This window comes from Nicrophorus vespilloides, unplaced genomic scaffold (assembly GCF_001412225.1).
Source record: "Nicrophorus vespilloides isolate i.1.1-1 unplaced genomic scaffold, Nicve_v1.0, whole genome shotgun sequence".
NCBI lineage: Eukaryota > Metazoa > Arthropoda > Insecta > Coleoptera > Silphidae > Nicrophorus > Nicrophorus vespilloides.
Genome location: NW_017099184.1, coordinates 95034 through 116196, shown reverse-complemented (window position 1 = coordinate 116196; position 21163 = coordinate 95034). Strand labels below are relative to the sequence as shown.

Genomic DNA, 21163 nt, shown 5'->3' with positions numbered 1-21163 from the left:
ACCGCTTTGATGTATCGTTTTTTTGTGTTTATACTAGGAACAAATATCTGTACTTGAATCTATAAAATATAATGTAGGTTTTGTAAGTAAACACATTAACCCAAATAGAAAAAAAAACATATTTGTTATTTGTAAAGCTACTGCGTTTTCTTTTTGTTAGAAATGTCAACAAAGCATTCTACAATAGTAGACTACTATGTGTCTATGTTTACTTAGGCGAAAGCCGGATAGATGGAGGTGAATTGTAGTGGTCAGTCCATGCCGCAGCAATACTGGAGTATGTGGTTAAATGATAATACATAAAGATATCGTTTATCCAGTATTATATAAGCTGCTGAAGATTGTCTTGTATATATATACTTTGAAGGATTCAATAAAATGGCAAATATATTATTTGAATGTGTCTCTCGGAATTTGCTGACCAATGCGCTGGCGTAGATCGTGAAAGCAGTTCGTTTTCTGCGGACGCAGCTTGAGAGTCGAGACTACCGAAAAGCAGCGCCGGTAGTTGTGTAGAAGAAGGTGAGGTGGATGCAGCGGCGCACAGTGCAATGGATCTGTCGTGAAAGCCGGCTAAGAATTAGCATCAAATGAATTGAATGAGCGAAAATGTGCTTGTGATAAGGACGTACAGAATTATAATTAAGTAGAAGAGGAATGTGCAAGTGATTGGAGAAGAACAAGGGCCTTTGGGAACGTTTAATTTGATTTTCGGGGCGAGGTTTCAGGGGGTTTCGAGCCAACCGACAACAAGTAACAAACATGTTGAGCAGCAAAACGAAGCATTATTTGCATGTGGGCTTGCTGATTACTGTGATCGCGGTCTTCGAACTCTTCTCCGGCGGAGTAAAGGTGTGGAACGACGAGACACTAGAGATCAACCCCTGGGTTCGCTATGGCTACACATGGACAGTTGTTTTGTACTTGCTGAGGCTCGTTACTTTTCTGCCATTGCCCCAAGTTCTCTTCAATTTCGCCGGACTGATCTTCTACAATGCGTTCCCCGATAAAGTCGTTCTGAAAGGAAGCCCTATATTGGCGCCCTTTATATGCATTAGGGTCGTCACCAGGGGTGACTATCCCCAACTGGTGAAGATGAACGTTCAACGAAACATGAACAAGTGCATAGACTCTGGTTTAGAAAACTTCTTAATCGAAGTGGTCACGGATAAAGCCATCGGGTTGGAGCAACATCGGAGGATCAGGGAAATTGTTGTCCCGCCTTCCTACAGGACAAAATCAGGCGCACTGTTCAAGGCGCGCGCCCTGCAATATTGTTTGGAGGAAAACGTAAACATTTTAGCCGACTCTGATTGGATCGTCCACCTGGACGAGGAGACACTGTTGACCGAAAACTCGGTTCGTGGTATCCTCAATTTCGTCATGGATGGTAAACATCAGTTTGGTCAGGGCCTCATCACCTACGCTAACGAGGAGGTCGTCAACTGGGTTACAACTCTAGCTGACAGTTTCCGCGTCGCCGACGACATGGGCAAAATGCGTCTGCAATTCTATATGTTCCACAAACCATTATTTAGTTGGAAAGGATCGTACGTTGTTACACAGGTATACATACTTAAGTATATTCCTCCACCTTACACTATTGTCTTTTTCACAAATATTTACTTAGAGTAGATTGCGGTGTTATGTATATTTATATTGTGATAAGGGCACACTATTCAAGAACCGTGCTCTGCTCTCATTAAAGTTTTGTGATGTTAAACAATACGGGTATTCACATTATTTAAATATTGCATAATTTAGAGATTGGAAGAAAAAGTATGTTGAATTTGTACATTTTCTGTTATTCGAATTAAAAGCAATTGATTTTTAGGAAGTCAACCTTGGGATCTTTGTCATCATTTAAATAAAAATAGATTCGCACAACGACGAAACGTGTTTTGATATAAATGTTCCAAAAATAAGCATGTACGCTTAATGCCCGTGTCATTAACCACTTGACATTGAAATGTCTCCTTTATTAATATTGTAAAAATAATAATAATAATATGCAGATGAAACACGTTTTACGGAAATGCAAATGCATTGAGGATGCATCGTGAAACTTTCTAAGCGTCCAGCCGATGGCGAAAACATATGCAATTCTGAGAAACTTTAGTTGCTCCATTTTGTTAAAAAATATTCCCAAGGTCGACTAGAAGAGTATTCGAAGAGACGAGCAATTTGCGATGGGCAACTAGTGCACTTACTCACTAACCGCTCACTAACTCGGCTTGCATCCGCTGTTACATATTTTGCAATCAACAGAATTTTAAAGGAAAAACAACAACACCTTCGACCTTAATATATAATATATTTATCCTCTGCGCGCGTAATCGCATGTTTTGTGAGGATGGCATTATTCGAGCGCGATAATTATAATTAACTGCTGTGTAATAATTGAATGACGATCGGTGGGCAGCTTTTCAAAATGAATTAACGTCGAAGTCACGTGGAAAAGTCCAGAATTGAAACACGATACATTTACAGTGTTTGTATTAGGCGATCAATTCAACCAATTGACTGTGTATATTATATAAGCATATATGTAATATGTACATACACATATACGCAATTCTAGTTACAAATAAAACCATGAATTGTAGAAAATCAAGTTCATATATAACTATATTTTTTTTTAGTTTCAAGGTGAAAGCAATTCAGTATCCCTTTGCTTTATATTATTTAATTTCTTGATTTATAATAATGTCACGTAAAATGGAGCATTATTTTAATAACGAACCTTTTTAATAATACATAGTTTACAATATAATTATTATTGTATCTTTTAATATAGAGAATACTTAATTTAATAATTAATTAATAAATTGCATTAATCTTGTTCAGTATTTTATATTTGATTTGTTTTAAACGAGAGACATGGGTCAAATTACTCTTATAAGGTGACCTGTGTGTGACACAAACATAAATGTTATGTCAATATTTAAGAGATTGATGTTATATATAGTAATAATTTTCTTTTTCGATTAGCCATTCAATTATGAGTGATTAGGATATATTTACGTAGCTCTATACCGATTAGTAAACATATTTTAGTATAATTGACCCAACTCAATATTCTTATAGGTTTATTTTTTACGTTTTAATTTCACTAAATTACTAATTTACTTTATAGTGTTATTATTTTAGCAAAACAATCACAAATACTTGCTTGAAGCAGATTGTGAAAAAATCATTATATTATAAATATCTGAATGATGATCATCAGTTACTTAAAAGTTTACGAATAAAATTAAGCAAACTCTTGTGGGTGTCCAATTACAAATTTGAGACAAATGAAATAGCTCTCTAGTAGAACGTAGATGAATTGATAGAGTAACAAGTCTTAACACTTCCCACATGTATAATTCCCAAAGAAACCCCACAGCTAATGCAGATACAATGACTATTTTAAATAAGTCAATTTAACTAATTCTATAGATTTGTTAATAAGGTTTCTGAAAGCTGCTTATCTGTTTTGCCATTAGAATATGCATTAATATTTCATACTAACGGAAAAAACATGATAGGAGATAACCCTAAAAAAGAAATTGTGTGTTCTAATAATACTATCAAAATTAAAAATTCGCAGTTAATTTGTGTGATAGTATTTCAGGTTTATAACAAATCATTTTTTTCTCCGTTTTATTAAATTGTGATTAAACCATTTGGTTTTTCAAGTACTGCAATACCTCGCATAAACCGGCTTCAGTAGAGTCCTATTTGAAAATTTGAAAACATAATAAATTTGAATAGAAAAAACAAATTAAAATATGAGTTATATTATTATTTTATACATAAATAATCTTTTTTTTTTTCTTTAAAGTCATTTTATTCCTGTTTCAAACAGTCTGGGATATTGGTTAAACCGAATATCCGGACTATGCAAGGTATTGCAGTATTAATCTTATCTATGTATCTTGCATAATGCGCCGAGTAAAAGGTTTCATAGCGTAGTCTATATAATACAACCCCTCACGACACCAGCAACTGCAGATGTTAAAATGACGTCATGCAGACTAACCCCTGCTACACTGCTTTTCACCATTGTTATTTTAACCTTTAAAGTATCGAATTTCCCTCGGAGATTATATGTTTTTATGAATATAGTTCAAATGAATACTGTATTTGTAAAATCTTTCTAGATATGTGCTTCACGGAAATAAGAAAATTGAAAAAGGAATTGTAATGAATTTCATATGGGCCTCTTACTATTAATGGAATAATCAAATGGAATTACACGTAATCGTACGTTAAATGAAAATAATCAATACATTCACATTGAATAATTATATGGTTTCTTAAAATAGACGTATATCCTAATATTTATATATTTTTTATTAAAATGTTAATTCAAAACAATTACTAAAACTTACTAAACTAGCGAAGTTAAAAAACTATTAATTATAAAATTATATTTTTTTTTGTTATTAAATTATATACGTTGGTTGACTGGTACATTTTGATTTAATGTTTTTGATTACATGATTATATAGTTTCAATATTGAAATACAGATATATTGGATCCATTAAGAATTTAATCGGCATCAATTATTTGTGTGCTTCAATCAATATGTTGTTAGATTGAATGTTTTTTCATAATACCGCAATAATTAAGCAGCGTGCATTTCTTATCATTTGCTTGTTTAGTCTTTCTGAGATATGTATTTCTCAATTTGTGATTTCAATATGTGATCAAAAATTTAGTTAACTTTCAGATGTTAGAAAAATATTAATATTTTAATATTTGAAGTTTTCACATTTTCAAAAAGTATCTAAAAAAATGGAGTAAACATAAAAATAGTAACAAAGTAAAACTTTATGTTAAGAATGAATTTCATTTTATGAATCTCTATAATAAATACAGCTAGATCCAGTCTGTATACATTCATGATCCTATTTATTAGGTTTTTATGTTTCAATTTTTTTATAAAGTAATAGAGAGTTAATAATTGGTAGGAAGGATACAAAATTCCTATATCTATTTAAAAATCGTTATTTTTTTCTTTTCTTATGATTATAATTATTTTCATCGCTATGTATTGTATTCAAATGGTATATTCATTATTAAATACGTAATTTGTACCTGACACATTGAATCAATTAGAATTGTACGTCATAAACTATTAAATAATTTATCTCATTGATTTAATTTAAAAAATATTATAATACGTAAGAACATAACTTCCTTATTTTCGTGCCTGAGTTTCGATTAATTCGGATTCACTATAGTCCGGTTTGAAAGTTCCAAAACAATCAAAATTAAATTCGAAAAAAAAAATAGTACACAACATTTTTTTTTAAACATAAACGATCTTTTATCCCTCTATTCATTAAAAGCTCTTTTTGTGTTAATTATTTTTATACGGTTTAAAGTCTTGGATTAGTTGGGTTTCAAGCAGTGCGGCGCCCTTAATACATCATTTTTCGCGGCGCCCCAAGTCAAAACATTGATCTATCTAAGGGTGAACTTTATGTTAATAGTAGTTTTTCTTCGATATTGCACAGTCATGGCACCTCGGGGCGCCGCGGCACTCAGTTTGGCATTATGCGAGGTATTGCACTATTTCATTCTAAAATAAATTGAAGATTATAATAAAAGCATAACACGTATTTACACTTTACATATTTGCAAAACGTACTTTCTTTTCTTGGCGAATGCAGAAATAAATAGGATATTCAAGTTCATTTTGAACACATGACACATACTACGTAGCAATAGTGATAAATTCTTTTTTTAATTGACGAGCATATTTCAATAAATTAGAACTGCAATGGATAGGCAATTGCGTGAAAGAGAAACAACAATTATATTAGAAGTAAAGTTATTCGAAAGTTAATAGAGTTTTCTCTGTACGAAATCAAAGCATGTGTTTTATTAATTGCAAAATGTCCTTTCGGTACAAGTGAGATGTTTAAACAAATATAGATCTTTGGTCGAAATATGTTTTTTTTTTATATAAATCTTTTTTTTATTTGAATAATAACAGTCACTTGGCTCCAAGTTTAAAGTAAAGTTATAACGAAAACAAACCAAGCATGCATCACAAAATAGAGTTAATTGCCGACGTGTCCAATAATTGTGGCTAATTATGGAATTATTTTTTTTTTCTGTTTAATCGTTGCACCGTGAACGCGTATGCAAAGTCATTGCGTTTTCTTTGTTCCTGTTTTCCGTTTCAATATTACTTTTAAATCGAATGATATAACATAAAAAATAGAGAAGCAATACGGACTAATTTTAAAAGAAGTATTTCGTTTTGCGAAGGAAATTGATTCGTTTTGCGGGGCATTGTTGGCGCATTGCGGCATGCACGAGTTATCCCACCACCTGCTAGATAGAAAATGCTATAAATAAGCCCCAAGGCCCGAAGTGTTTATTTAAAGGCTACCGTTGTAGATTCCTTGACAAAGAAAACGATGGACGATGGATAAATAGGTAGAGATGGTGTGACGGATGACCAAAGTCTCTCGGCAATTAGCTCGGGTGCAATCGCAATATAGATTGGTTTATTTTTAAGCAAACCGGAAGGAAACGCGCCGGATGCGAATTCTTGCTGTCAGTTAACGCGTGACGTACATAATTAGTGCTTCCTGTTTTAATTTTCAAAAGGCCAACGCACGCACCTTTTTACAACAATATCAATGATTTTATTTGTTTATTATTAATTGCACTTTCCTGCGTCATATTTTATAAAATTATTGTCGTGCAATATTCCAATATTCGAATGAATTCATTTCCAGTAGATTTTAAGATTGCAAATATTTCTATTTATGTTGTGCAGATCACCATAGTTCTCGGAAGTATTGCCGTATACAATCATAGTTCTGTTTCATACTTATTTAAACTATGTTTTTTAAAGTTATTTTGTTGACATTTATAGGGTTATTGTAATATCAATTTTTCAATTATAATCACTTTTTTTCAAACAATTACAATCAGTTTTCTATCAATTAACTATTTTCTTTTAACTCTTATTGTCTTGGTCATGATCAGAATTTTTTCGAACAGTTCCAATCAGATTTATATTCTATAATTATTTTAATTATGTTTTTTACTAAGACGTTTGATAATAATTATTCTAATAGTAATACATCTGTTTTCTGTGGGCTCACATAATTCTTCAATCAAAATCACTACTTTCTTTCGATCTTTTATCATCTGTTTTGCAATGATTTTAACTTTGTCGTTTGAACAATAAATTTTCTAATATTTTCAAATTATAATCACTATTTTTTTGGAACATTGACAAACAGATTTTGTTTTATATTGATTTTAAGTAACATTTATTTTCTTGACATTTATAAGGTCACTATATTATATATTTTCAAAATAGAATCAATATTTTCTTTTTCGAACTCTGAGTTTAAAAAAAATGATATGTTAAAATAAAATACAGTGGAATCTCGCTTAACGAGCGTAATCCGTTCAATACTCTCACTCGATAAGCGAAACAATTTTCCCATACAAATTAATGTAAAATAAGATAATGCCTAAAAAAACTCAAGAAAAAATATGTATAACGTTTATTCAAAGAAAATTAAATATACATTAGTAAAGGAGCATGAATTATCTTCTCTTTTCTTTATCCCGGAATGAACCATCTTGGAATACGAATACGATTTGCAGAAACAAAAAAAAAATCTAAATAGTTAATTTACTATTTATAATACATACATAATTCTGTTTAATTCTCGGTCTGCAAGGTTTTTTAAACTTTGCACTCAAAAAAGACACATAAGTTTACAAAATGATGTTGCAGGTGCATAATCCGGGACTTTTCTTCTCCTCGTCACTCGTTATGAGAAAAGTAGCTCGTTAAGCGCCCAGTTGACCGTCGCCGAGTTGTCGCGTACCCATAATAATACTTACTTTTTTATTTTCATCTAAATTTCTATAAAATATTTTACCCACATTTTGACAATCACTACATTACACAATAGTTGCAACATTTACATATATATCACGAAACTAAATTTAATTTTAATTAACTTTCAGAAAGTGTTTCGAAAATTTATGATTATTGATTCCTACAAGAGTGGTTATGAAAATATTATTATTAGCAATAACTAAACAATTTTCTTATCATTTAATTAGACAAATAGATCCAACGTTGTATTTACTTACTTAGAGCACTTAATATACAATTATTGGTTCACTTCATTAAACTATAGCAATATCAGATCGAAGATAACATAATGAATTTTATTAACTTCATTTATTGATTGGTGACGGATACTAATATTACAAATTAATTAATATTAGCAATTTTAATTAACAAATGACTCGATTAACTGTTTTCAAATTGAAACAAATTGCGATATTTTAAAAGCAATATTTGAAACATCGAGTGATGTTATGATAAAAAATTACACTAAGTTTAATTTGACTAATGGATCTAATGTTTTAATTACTTACGTTTAGTACACTTAATATATAATTATTTGATTACATTTATTAAATTACAGCATTATCAGCCTTCAAAGATGAATTATTGAATATTTCTTAATTAATTTCTGTATTTTTACTCGTATAGTGAAATACGTTTTTCCATATAAACCACTGTACATTCCGTTAATCCGTTCCATGCCAGAGAAAAAAATATAACTTGGTCTTGATTTTTCATGATTTTGCTTTTCATATCTATGGTTATTTTTATTCTTTAGCTTTTTATTTGGAGACATGTTATTTAATTTTGCACAAAAAAATCAAAAATAACATGTCTGAACACAAGTTTCAAAATTCTGTGATCACAAACAACACTGTTTTCCAATTTACACACATATTCTCACAATCCGCACAATCCGGGACTTCTCTTCTCATCGTCACTCGTTATGCGAAACGTTGCTCGTTAAGCGAGTCATTTTTCATACAATTAATTTTGCTCGTTAAGCGAAATGCTCGTTATGCGAGGTGCTCGTTAAGCGAGGTTCCACTGTACAACGTTTTGTTCTAAAACTTTGATTTAGATATATACTAGAATGTTTTCTAAAACTATGAAAACATTTAAAGGAAAACTAAGAACAATGCTAGGTTCTGTCCAAGTAATAAACAATTCCCACGATAATTTCCAGAAATAAGATTAAAATGAAAAACATCGTTGCGCAAGTGTTGTTATGCAGTTCGCAGAATTTTGAATACGAAAGCAAGTAAATTTATTAGTAACCTGATACATAACTGCTATTAATAATAAAAAAATATTAACTTATTTTAGACTTTATTAAATTAGTAATTTTTATGCTTTTTAAAACCTATAAGTTGGATTTAAAACACAGTATTTTATCGCATTTTGTACTTTGATGACCTCGGAACTTTTAAAATACAAAATAACTTGGCTTGGCTTATTTATAGGAGGAATATGCTTACAAATTCCATGCAGATAAAGAAAAAGTAGTGAGTCTTATCAGCATAACATTGACATTGCTTTCGCATATTTCATACTTGATAATAGTGAAATAATGAGAAGAATGAATCACTTGTTGTTTCATATTGTCATAAAATTCCAATTGAAAACTATTTTACAACAAATGACAAACATATTTGTAATGCGTAAATATATATTTTTTTATATATTACATAACAGCAAGAATATTAAAATATTAACAATAATCATAAGTGTAGGTAGCCTATGTATGTAACAAATGTATTGCAAATAAGTTACTTTAATAAGATAAGATACAATAAGTAAACTTATAATAAAGCAAGAAAAGAAGAAACATTAATTGGGAGAAAAATATATATAGCATCATTCATAGTCCGGTTTGAAAATTTTGAAATAAACTAAATTTTAATTGAGAGCAACATTAAAATAAATTCTCAAAATTCCCACAGAAAGAGGTGTTCCGTGAAAACCTAGAATGAAATAATTAATAAATACATATTGAATTCTCATTTTTTTTAATTTTATTGATTGTATGACGTATTATCACCTACCCTACAAAATAAACAAGGTTCCCTGAATTTCAGGATTTACTCCTTTGGGGCAGATTATTTATGCCGGTTTAAAGTCAGTTAAAGCAGTATTTTTAAATCGATATGCTGCGAAAATTTCTTTAATAAAAAAAATCCGTAAATGTTATTACTCGCTTTTTATTTCATTTTAAGTGGATGGTAGACAATAATCCTATGCATGATAAAAGTTATATGTTTAAATTGTTGTTTACTTATGAGCTGTTTTTTGTATATTGAGCTAATTTTGCGTTTATTTTCGATGTATAATTGCTTGTTGATAATATTATATAATAACTCTTCAAATAACATGTATTCAATAATTCCGATACGAGTTGTTATAACCTTTGTTTCGTGAGCGAAATTAAAATCACATTAGAAATGAAATTGAACGTGTAAACTATACGTTAACTGGTAAAACTACACATTTTGTTATAATTAGCTTGATAACCTACATATTTTTTTTTACTTCTACAGCCGTGGAAAAAAGAACGGTGACTTCCCATTGCCTATAGTTTTCACTATTCGTTAACATTCCTGGCATGCTGATAAGGGTGCCATTATCTGCACGGTGCTCTGTTCAGAAGCCCAACCTAAAAACAGCCACTGCTTTAATATGATATTTAAAGTAATACGCTCATAAGGTGGAAAGCATTTTATTAATGGCTGGTAAATATTCGTTACATTTTCTCGTTCGGGGTTAAAAATCAATAACCTATTTATCCCTTCAACATGCAAAAGACGCATAACAGCTTCTCGACTGCAGCTACATCTATTGGTCAAAGAAGAAATTAGAATTTGAAATGTTATCAATTTGTATTATTTTCAATTAAAAAATTAGTTGTTTTATAGTAATTACAATTTGTGATACTTATGAATAAATAAATGAGACAATAAAAACATTATAGTTTGTCCTTTAAAATATATTCTATAAGTTTAGAAACAACTTTATTATCCCAAATATATCGGCAATAAAAATGATTACGTCTCTGCTGTCACATGTTTAAAATATGATTTAATAATTTTTAAAGATTATATGTATAAAATTTCACTAATTAATCTACTTAGTAATATTAATAATAAACGTAATTTATATATACATACATTCATAAGAACTATGGATCGTAATCTTTCCGCCCTTAATTATACAATTATCTCGGAAGACATATCTAGCAACATATTATTCTCATGTGAATAATTTATTAAAATTCAATTTTTATTTAAAAATGTGTTGGAAATTGTGTTTATGGGTAATATTTTGCAAAGTTTATCCTTTGCATACTTTTATTAAACTCATTTTACATTTTGTTTTTCATTTCTAGCAAAATCTATTACAGTCATACCTCGATTAGCAAAGATAAATAAACAGTCATACAACTTACATAAAGAGTGAAATCACAGAACAATTGCTTAAACTGATTTATTGCATCAGTGTTCAATGTAATAAATCCACATAACAATTATTTGTAAAACATCAACCGTTTCACTAAAAACATAAAAGGTTTACAATATCATTTAAGCATTTTTAAACTTTGGTTATATACTTTTTTTTGGTAAAAACTTGCATATTTTTTTGCGTTTCTAACAAGGTTTTCTAAATCTTCCACTGAAAAGCCATCGTCGTCTACATTCAATAAATATCTAACATTTCCTCTTAATCGACATTTTTGATCGGGTGATTGTCGCTTTGTTATCAGAGGTAATTTTAAGGTAATAGGTATCATTGTGTATTCTTATTTAAATATTGTTTTGAATGATATAATATTTATGCAGTTAATACCGTTTTGTATGTCTACTATGTTTATTATTATTATTTATGCATTTTGTTTTATGAAAAAAGTGTTTGCAATTAGTTATAATATAAAATAATGTTATTATTCCAGTTGGCGATGAGTCAAATAACATAATAATATGGTTAATGCATGTCTATGTATTAACCACATCCTTCTAATTTAATACAATATAATTGTTTGTTTAAATGTTGATTTTAATAACAAATTTGCAGTTGTTCTTGTTTAACATTTAGCAATATTTTTCTTATCTTTGAGATTGTTTTGCAAAGCTCTAACACTACAATCTAAATTATACTTGGCTATCTGTAACTTACTTCCTACATTATGTTGTCAAGCAGTTTTCGATATACTGTTTTCATTCAAGTTCGTATAATAACTATTTATATTTATTACACATATAACAAACATAGCAACTTATTACAATTATTTGTTCACCTGAATGTAGTCTATAGTAATGATGAATAGTATCATTTTGCTACATAAAAAGTGTTGTATCATAGCGAACGTGAAGTTCATCGATTCGGATTCTTTCATTCTGATACGCCATTATTTTTAGCCATTCCTAAATTAAGTTTGTGTTGTCCTGGTGCATAAACGAGAGTACATTTTCATAGGTCGTTTCATCGATGAATGCAACGGCCATTGTTTTCTCAACTAATGAAATCCTTAATATTATAACTTTTCTAATTTAATTTTCGCCGCAATGTAAAAATTAATTAAACTGTCAGATATACTGTTGAAAGATATTCAATTAAATCTTTTTAAAATATTGTTAATAAAAATTGAATGTAACGTAGTTGGAATAAATAGCATTAGAACGTATAGCATTTAAGTGCATTTCTTTACAAACACACAAATTGGTGTGTCATTCGATTAGTATAGTTTATACGTCAAAAGTTAGTATCCACTTCAAATGCATAAATATTTATTTAGCTTAATACAAACTTGCAAATCTTTAACACTAATTACTATGACCTCATTCGTGCATGCAAATATTAGTATTTTTAAAGTGTATACTGTTCATCAAAAAAAGATTTATTTTTAGTTGCTGTTTGTCTTCAAATTAAATTGTTATTTATTGTTTGTAAGTATAAATATAGTAGAAATTAAAATCGGAAGAAATATATTTTTTTTATTTTATTAGGTCATTATAAATTAGGTCACTTGTTATGCAAAACGTTGCTCGTTATGCGAATCATTTTTCTTATAATTGTATTCTAAATACAGTGGGATCTCGCTTAACGAGCACCTCCATAACTAGCATTTCGCTTAACAATCAAAATGAATTGTAAGAAAAATGACTCGCTTAACAAGCGACTTTTCGCATAACGAGTGACGATGAGAAGAGAAGTCCCGGATTGCGCACCTACACCTCATTTTTAAATCTTGTGTATTATGTGTATTTTTGAATCTGTTTTACTACTGTACGAGTAAAAATCCGGACATTTTGCGAGATTCTGCTGTATGTATATTAAATGGATGTAATTAAATTGTTACCTTAAATGCAAACTTCTTTAGTTCTAAAAATAATAATAATACAGTAACCACAATTGTTTATTATTATTATTTAAATTATAATATAGTATTGAAATTATTATCCTTCAATATTTCAAATGGACATACAAATAATGTGTTTGTTTATTGTATATTTTATTGAAATGACGTCATTTTTAATATACATCGAAATTTATGGTTTGTATCTTATTAGTAAATACTTGCGATTTAACGCTGACATCTAGAACTTAATACGTGACGATTCGGTTTATTTTTATGTATGATTTTTCTTCAGATGATTTCTAAAAAAAAATATTTTAATTCCTTTTCTTTTGAAGCTCTACTCCCTTCACTTATTCGTAAGTCTTATTTTTTAATTAAGTCTTCGATGACAGATTTGATTATCTTAGTGTAAATACAGTTGAAATTTCAGAGTAGTAATATACGTTTATATATAATATCAACTGATCATTTTTTACTGAAAACTGATTATTTAATAAGACTGTTTTTATAATACGTAAACATCAGCAGCGGAACTTTTTTTTTTGTAAAAAGCCAAGTAATATCCGTGATACGGATTACTCGATTTTAATGTGAGTTGTTACTAGAGGGTAAAATTTTCAATAATTCAAAAAATAACAAAAGCTAAGAGCTCAAATTTCAGACCCTGTTCGTGTACATTTGTATGGAGATTACTTGATTTTTTTTTTTCAATGACCAAAGTATTGTCAAAAAAAAACGTATATTAATCACCTCAAGTTAATAAAAAATACATTTTAAATTTGCATTTGTACAACATAAATACATATATCACATTTCAGTTTGTTTTTGGCCTTAAATGTTATTTAGTTTATCTTAACGAAAAATATAATATTAGCAATACGAGAAAATTGCGAAAATGAAGTGTTTTTGGTTTTTGGTCCCTTTTGTTTCTATTGTCACAAGACGCCACTGATATATTGAATCCAATACTTTTTTGTACTAATAATTTTTTAATTCATTACATTTTTGGCACTGAATCTGTATCTTTCAAAAAATTAGTGAAATATATGTAAATTAATAGAGTTAAGACTGCTGTCAAAATTCCTTTATATATTAAATAATATTTAAATATTTGTTTATTAATTTTTCAGTTAGCGGCCGAAAAGGCGGTGTCCTTTGATAACGGTTTGGATGGATCAGTGGCGGAGGACTGTTATTTCGCGATGCGAGCTCACAAGGAGGGCTACAGTTTCAATTTCATCGAGGGCGAGATGTGGGAGAAGTCGCCGTTCACGCTGTTCGATTTCATACAGCAGCGAAAACGCTGGCTGCAGGGAATTCTTCTGGTCGTCCATTCGAAATCCCTGCCCGCAAGAAAAAAGATTCTACTGGCCATTTCGTGCTACTCGTGGGTGACCCTGCCGTTGTGCACGTCGAATCTCATCCTGGCCGCCCTCTGTCCAATACCTTGTCCACCTTTGATCGACTTCATTTGCGCGTTCATCTGCTCGGTCAACATCTACATGTACATTTTCGGTGTGGTCAAATCGTTCACCGTCTACAGGTTCGGGCTGTTCAGGTTCATGCTGTGCATCTGCGGCGCTCTTCTCACCATGCCCTTCAACATCATCATCGAGAATATCGCCGTAATTTGGGGAGTCGTCGGCAAGAAGCACAAATTTTACATAGTCAATAAGAACATTGCTCGGCAAACCATCCAAGTGTAAAAATCCAATTTAATCAAATGATGCACTATCTGAATTTCCAAAGAATTAAATAACAACAACAACAACAAAAAAACGTGTTGATTGTTTCCCCCTCCCCCCTTTCGTTAGAGATCCTTGCACTGAGATTTGCGCTAATTCACACGGAATCTTCGACATTTCATTTAAATGTTCGTTTCGATTATTATTATTTTTTCTTACACTACTATCATTATGTAACTTATTTTATTTAAACTTACTTTCGTAAATTTCCTTAATCGTTTTCACCTGGAGATACGACGACTATCTTGAGAATGACGCAAGGCACTTACAACAGTTACTACTTCGAGGGCACATATAGTTTTTAAGCAAAAAACAATTGATGAATAAATTTTGTATCCGTTTTTTTGCTAAGCGTATTATACACAACAAGAAAAACTAAAACAAAACCTTCCAGTTTATATTCAACATTATGGCCCCCCTCCACCCACAAATAAAAGAACATTACACTTTTTTTTTCACAGACGAAAAATATCTGAATCAATAATACATGAACAATGGTTATTGCTCCATTAGTTTTATTTGTTTTTCTTTATATATAATTTTTTGTTTGTTTGTGAATAAACTATAAAACCCGCTTACATTTCTATTAATATTCATTATTATCATTATGTTAGATGTGTATATGCTTCATATTGAGGCTGGAGGCTTCGTGTTCAATTTAGCTATTAAATAAAAAAATATAAATATATTATATGAAAAAAAAAAGACATATTGGTTTAGATTAAACTACTATATGAATTTGTTTGAAACAATACTATGTAATAGACCTTTATTAATTTATTATTATGCGATTGCAAAGAGAATGTACAAATTACTATATCAAAAAGAAAGGTATTACGTTACATTTTATCGGAAGATTTAATGAAGATGAACAAATCTATATACTATATAAGAAAATATTGAAATAAAGAAGACGGCAATTGTGATAACTTTGTTTTTGTTTTACCCTTTTACCCAAAAACAAATGAAGCATGTACATTCGAGCTACAAAGCAGGAGGCAACGATTTATTTTTCGATTTTATGATAAATTATTAAGTCTGGAGTACTAAAGGTTAAGTATGCTAATAAAAGGAAATTATTTAGTTAACATATACTCTGTTTTAGGTGCAGCGAAGGAATTGAATATTACCCAATGATGTCAAATATCTATTTTTGTAATGTATTTTACAGTTAAAAAACATTAATTAAAATTAGAAAAATATAAAATTTTTGTTTTTGTTTTGGGAAATTGTATAACTCGTGGAGCCCACTATAATCGTTGGAATATTTCCATCGCAGATATTATATTCGGTGATAAAGGAACAGGTAGAAAATGCTGCTAATATTTCCGGTAACCTTAGCCAAAGAAATACTATAAAGTGATACCGTAGATATATTTTATTCATGCGATCTTCCATCATTAGAAGGATATTATAGTATGTTTACAATTCGTAACTTTCTTAGAACTTCCGACGCTCCTTACAACACACCTTCAACATCACTGTCATCAGCAGTATGACTAGCCTGGGACATCATATCCTCGACATCTGAATAACATCCTACATCCACAATACTTGTGTCTGCATCTCTTCTGGACATCCCAACAATAAAGATCTTTAAGGCGCTGATCGTTCCTGCAACGTTCATCAGGAACCATCCACGATGCGCATCTCCAATGAACCTCAACACCTACGAAACTCTTTAAACTTAATAAGAATAATATTTTACATACTTTGGAAATCCTGTTATAAATAATATCTTTTAATCAGTTACGTCACGTTGATTTGCCAAATATTATTAAATTCCAAAGATTAGATTTGGTGTTATTCGAAATTGTCCGAAAACATTGATAGTTCTTTGAAAGAAGTTAGTAAGAAATGCTTAAATAGAGTTTGTCTCAAAGTATGGTCAGAAATGAATATATTCAAATGGCTTAATTAATATGAAACTCTAATTTAGAAACTCTAGTTAGCAACGAAAACAAAGAAAATGACGAAATTAAATGATATTGAAAACATTATTTTTAAGTGAAAACAATCAACTAACTTTAGACTCATATTTTAAAATCTGATATCACTTTATTTGTAAGTTGATTATTGATTTAATAAAAATATGTTAAAAAAAGCTTTTTATTGCCTTTACGAAGGAATGCATCTACATTCTGGCCATAGTAATTTTATCTGCGAAAAGGAAGTTTCGATTAGCGAACTAATTTCGTGGAACGCATCCCATTCGTTAAACCAGGTATAGATGAAACTATATTAGTATCGCAACACTTGATCAGGTCCAAAAATACCTGAGTTTTCAAGAATGTAATCTTTAGAAATAAGACTTTGTCGGAAACACACTTTCGGTAATCAACAAGTACTCGATCAATTTACCGATTACTACCGAGGTACCAGTGTATTAAAAAACATAACAGTTATTACTTTTTGTAGTTTTAGTTAGTGTTCATAAAAGTTCCCAATAATACTATAAGTTCTTAAGATTCTTAATTATATAGATTATTAAGACAATTAAATATAAATCATAAATAAATATAATTAGTTGTTAAGTAATATACTTGAGGAAAATGTTCGTCTAATAAAAGATCTTAGTTACAACTGCCCACATAATCTATATTGGATGGAATTCAATTAATTACTAAACTAATTTAAAACCCCCTTTGGGTTTAACAGCAACCACAAATTTTTGTTGGTTTTTTGGGAATCGAACTAACAACCATAGCCACATGGCTACGGCTGCCATAACTTAAAATCGATTTGAACCTATTGTATTAAAATGCATATCGCACATCTAAACAAATAATTGTAGTTTAAATGCCTGGAATTGAACATGTTAAATAGAAGTGTGAACAAGCTAATCATTATTTACTCCAAGAAATATATCGATAAGAATTATTTAATTTGATATTAGTACATTATAATATGCTGAATGTTTAAATTGGATACATTTAACTTAAATGGACTATGGAACTAAGTGCATTAAAATTTGATATAAAAGATATTGAAGCACGAAAATACTCCTTACTTATTTATTAATTATAAGAACTAAACATTTTATAATAATCTATGCACCGGATGGCAATATATCCATATTTTAAAAGTTAAATTACTAATTAATTGTAACAAATACAAAATTCAAAATTAAATACAGTCTTATCCTTACATATTTTTCTACTTAAAATATAAACTACCTAGGTGGTTCCCTTTATTGTTCATCTCTGTGATTTTTATGAAAATAGACTTATCGTGATCGAGATTTAGTACTAACAATCCTAGATATCATCTTTATTTCATTCACGTGAATACTTAGAATTAGTACCTGTTTTAATGAAGTTTACAATGAAAATGACAATATTTTTAATTATGTAAACGAGATAAAAATACTTGCAACATTTTATTCCATTTGCAAGATTTCCAGCAACTTGTTATTACTATTGGAAAAAAAATCCACCAATAAAATTGTTAATCGATGCAGGATCCATGTCACGCTTTATAAAAACATTATTAATTCAATATTCTTGTCCCCATTTCATATTTTATAACCCAGTAAAAGTACAGAGCTGTACAGCGGAATCCGAAATAATAGAAACATTGCGCGTATTCGAGCATTTAAAGAATTCAAATTTAAAAATAAACTAATTACTTATAATATTTCATTTCACGGATTCAAATATAGGAAGATAGATATATTAAAACAATAACATAAAATTGAGTGTTTAGAATTTTTCCGCATTAATCGATAGATGTTAATATTGTTATTTTTTTTTGTATATTTTATTTACAATCAAACTCTAAAAAGTAGGTTTCTAAAAGTAGTCATTAAATTCAAAGAAGCGACGTTAAAATACAAGAAACCGAGTGGAACAGTGTTTTCCAAACTTTCGACATCTGTGTACCCCTCGTCAAAAAAATCCATATACTTTAATTACCATCAAAATATATTTATTTTTTCCATTTTTAGTACATAAACTAAATAATAATAAACAAAAAATTTATTCATAATAAAATATAAATAAAAAGTAAATTATAAATAATATTCATTATAATCAATGAGAATTTCATTTGTTTATGTTGAAACGACAGATCATCATAATTTGGTTCCCTAGTTGGTAATTTTAATTTGAGATGAGGTTTCACATCCAAGAGCTTGTTTCTTGTTTTTTACTTAATGTCTACAAATACTGAAAAAGCAACTTCAGATATGAATTTGTAAAAAGCAAAATGTATTTCAGGACTTTCACTGTTATAACTGGATACACATGTTGCAGTTCCAACCAGAATGACATTAAAATATACTCCTTTAGTTTATTTTTTAAGAATTCGTCTGAAGCTAATTCCAACAATTGCTCTTCTTCCACATTCAATAAACCTTCTGGAATGTATGTAATATTAATGTTGAATGGTTATCTTATCCATTCAGAATTTTTGTATAAATCAGGAAAACAGTTTTGCTCACATGCTGTGTTATAGATTTCAAAGTATAGGAAAACGAGTCCACTTCTCCACTAGCAACTCTCTTTTGCCACAAATTTAATTTTGCTATGATAGCGTTGTCTTTATCTTGAACGTGAAACAATAAAATTTATTTGCCTTGCAACGATAAGTTGAGACAATTTCAAACAGAGAATATATCTGCTAAGTGTGCCAATTTACAGAACTATTTTCAGTCACGTAAACAATTTCTCAGATCAAATTAAGAAAAACTGGAAGTTCATGTTTAAGTTCAAATAATCGATTTAGAATTTTTCGTCGTGATAGCCAACGAACAAGAAGTTGAGTATGACTACTTCCCATTTCTTCACATATTAGTGCATTCGAAGGATGGCCTTTAATGTAGTTTCACGCTTTTATCCAGAACTTTTTGTAGATCAGCGGCCATCTTACGTCTTACCAAAGCCTCTTTGTGTATGCAACAATGTGTGGATATGACATTCCAGTGGACTCATCGACTTATAATTTTCTAGATTTCGGGCGTGTAAAAAAAATCCGTACCACGTACCCTCATCAAACTCTTCCCGTACTCCCGTGGAACGCGTACCACACTTTCTGAATCACTGGAGTAAAGCAATACCTCGCATAGTGCGGCTTCGATCAATATGCACTATAGTAAGGTTTGAAACTAAATTCTAATTGAGTAAATTAATGAAAATAGTACACAAAAAATATATTTTTCTAGATAAATGACCATTTTTTTCCCTCTATACATTCAAGTATTTTTATGTGCTGTTTGTTTTTATACGTTTTTAAAGTTCTCAATTAATGCGGTTTCAAATAGTGACGAAACCAATTGTGTAAAAGATTACACAATGCCGTATCAATTCATCTGCATTTAAATGAAACATAGTGAGTCATAAATTTTCATTAATTGTGCGGAAATCAATTGATGAGTAGACATTTTAAATATTCTTATATTTATAATAATTTGTAGGATTATTTGATTTATAATTAAGAATTGTTTTGATATGTGCAAGTATGTAGTATGTTCGGAATTCATGAGTTGAACAATAAACAGCGGCCAGATAATTCGCAGTATGGCATGCATGATATTTGGCCATGAATTTAGGACACGTTACATTGCAGTTATGACTCCATTCAGTGTGGGTGTTCAAATACCTAACTAATAATGGGTATGTCATTTAATTTTTTTTTATGTCATGTAATTTTCTTCACAATCTGTTCATCAATGTGAACCTTGAGTAAATTTAAGATCGCGGTTGACATTAGGTAGGTAATCTTTCCCGGTGGATAGTTACCATTATGATGATTTTTTTAAATTTTGATTTATAGGTTGGCTGTCGTCTTGTAGGCTAACTTCAGTAGTATATTGATGCTCTGCGATTCCACTATTTCCTTTCACTGTGAATCTGCTGCTATTCTTAACACTGTCATTGTCCATCGACTTGGTTGAGGGTCCATATGCTGAACCTCACTCATTTCACTGTCCATCTGTGATGAACAATGACCCTATTGATGCAAGCACCGAGAGGCCTCACAAAGGACCTGACTTGACCAGGATTTGAACCTGCGCCCACTGGCTCGTGGGTAGGGCGACTTAACCATTCGGTTATTAGTTGCCCCCTTTAATAAATAAAACAATATTGATTATGCACGAAGAAACTCATCAAAAAGACCAATAAAGGTTTTGTTATTGTGAATATTTAATAAAAAATAATTCTAAAAAAAAATTAGTACAA

General features: G+C 30.1%; 1 protein-coding gene across 1 annotated transcript; it reads left to right on the top strand.

The window, feature by feature from the left end:
- Window positions 1-397: 397 nt before the first annotated feature.
- LOC108564171 (beta-1,4-mannosyltransferase egh) lies at window positions 398-15651 on the top strand. The gene is made up of 2 exons (XM_017923123.1): window positions 398-1566; window positions 14370-15651. Exons 1-2 carry the CDS (start codon window positions 763-765, stop codon window positions 14943-14945), a joined length of 1380 nt encoding a protein of 459 aa, XP_017778612.1. The 5' UTR covers window positions 398-762; the 3' UTR covers window positions 14946-15651.
- Window positions 15652-21163: the final 5512 nt, after the last annotated feature.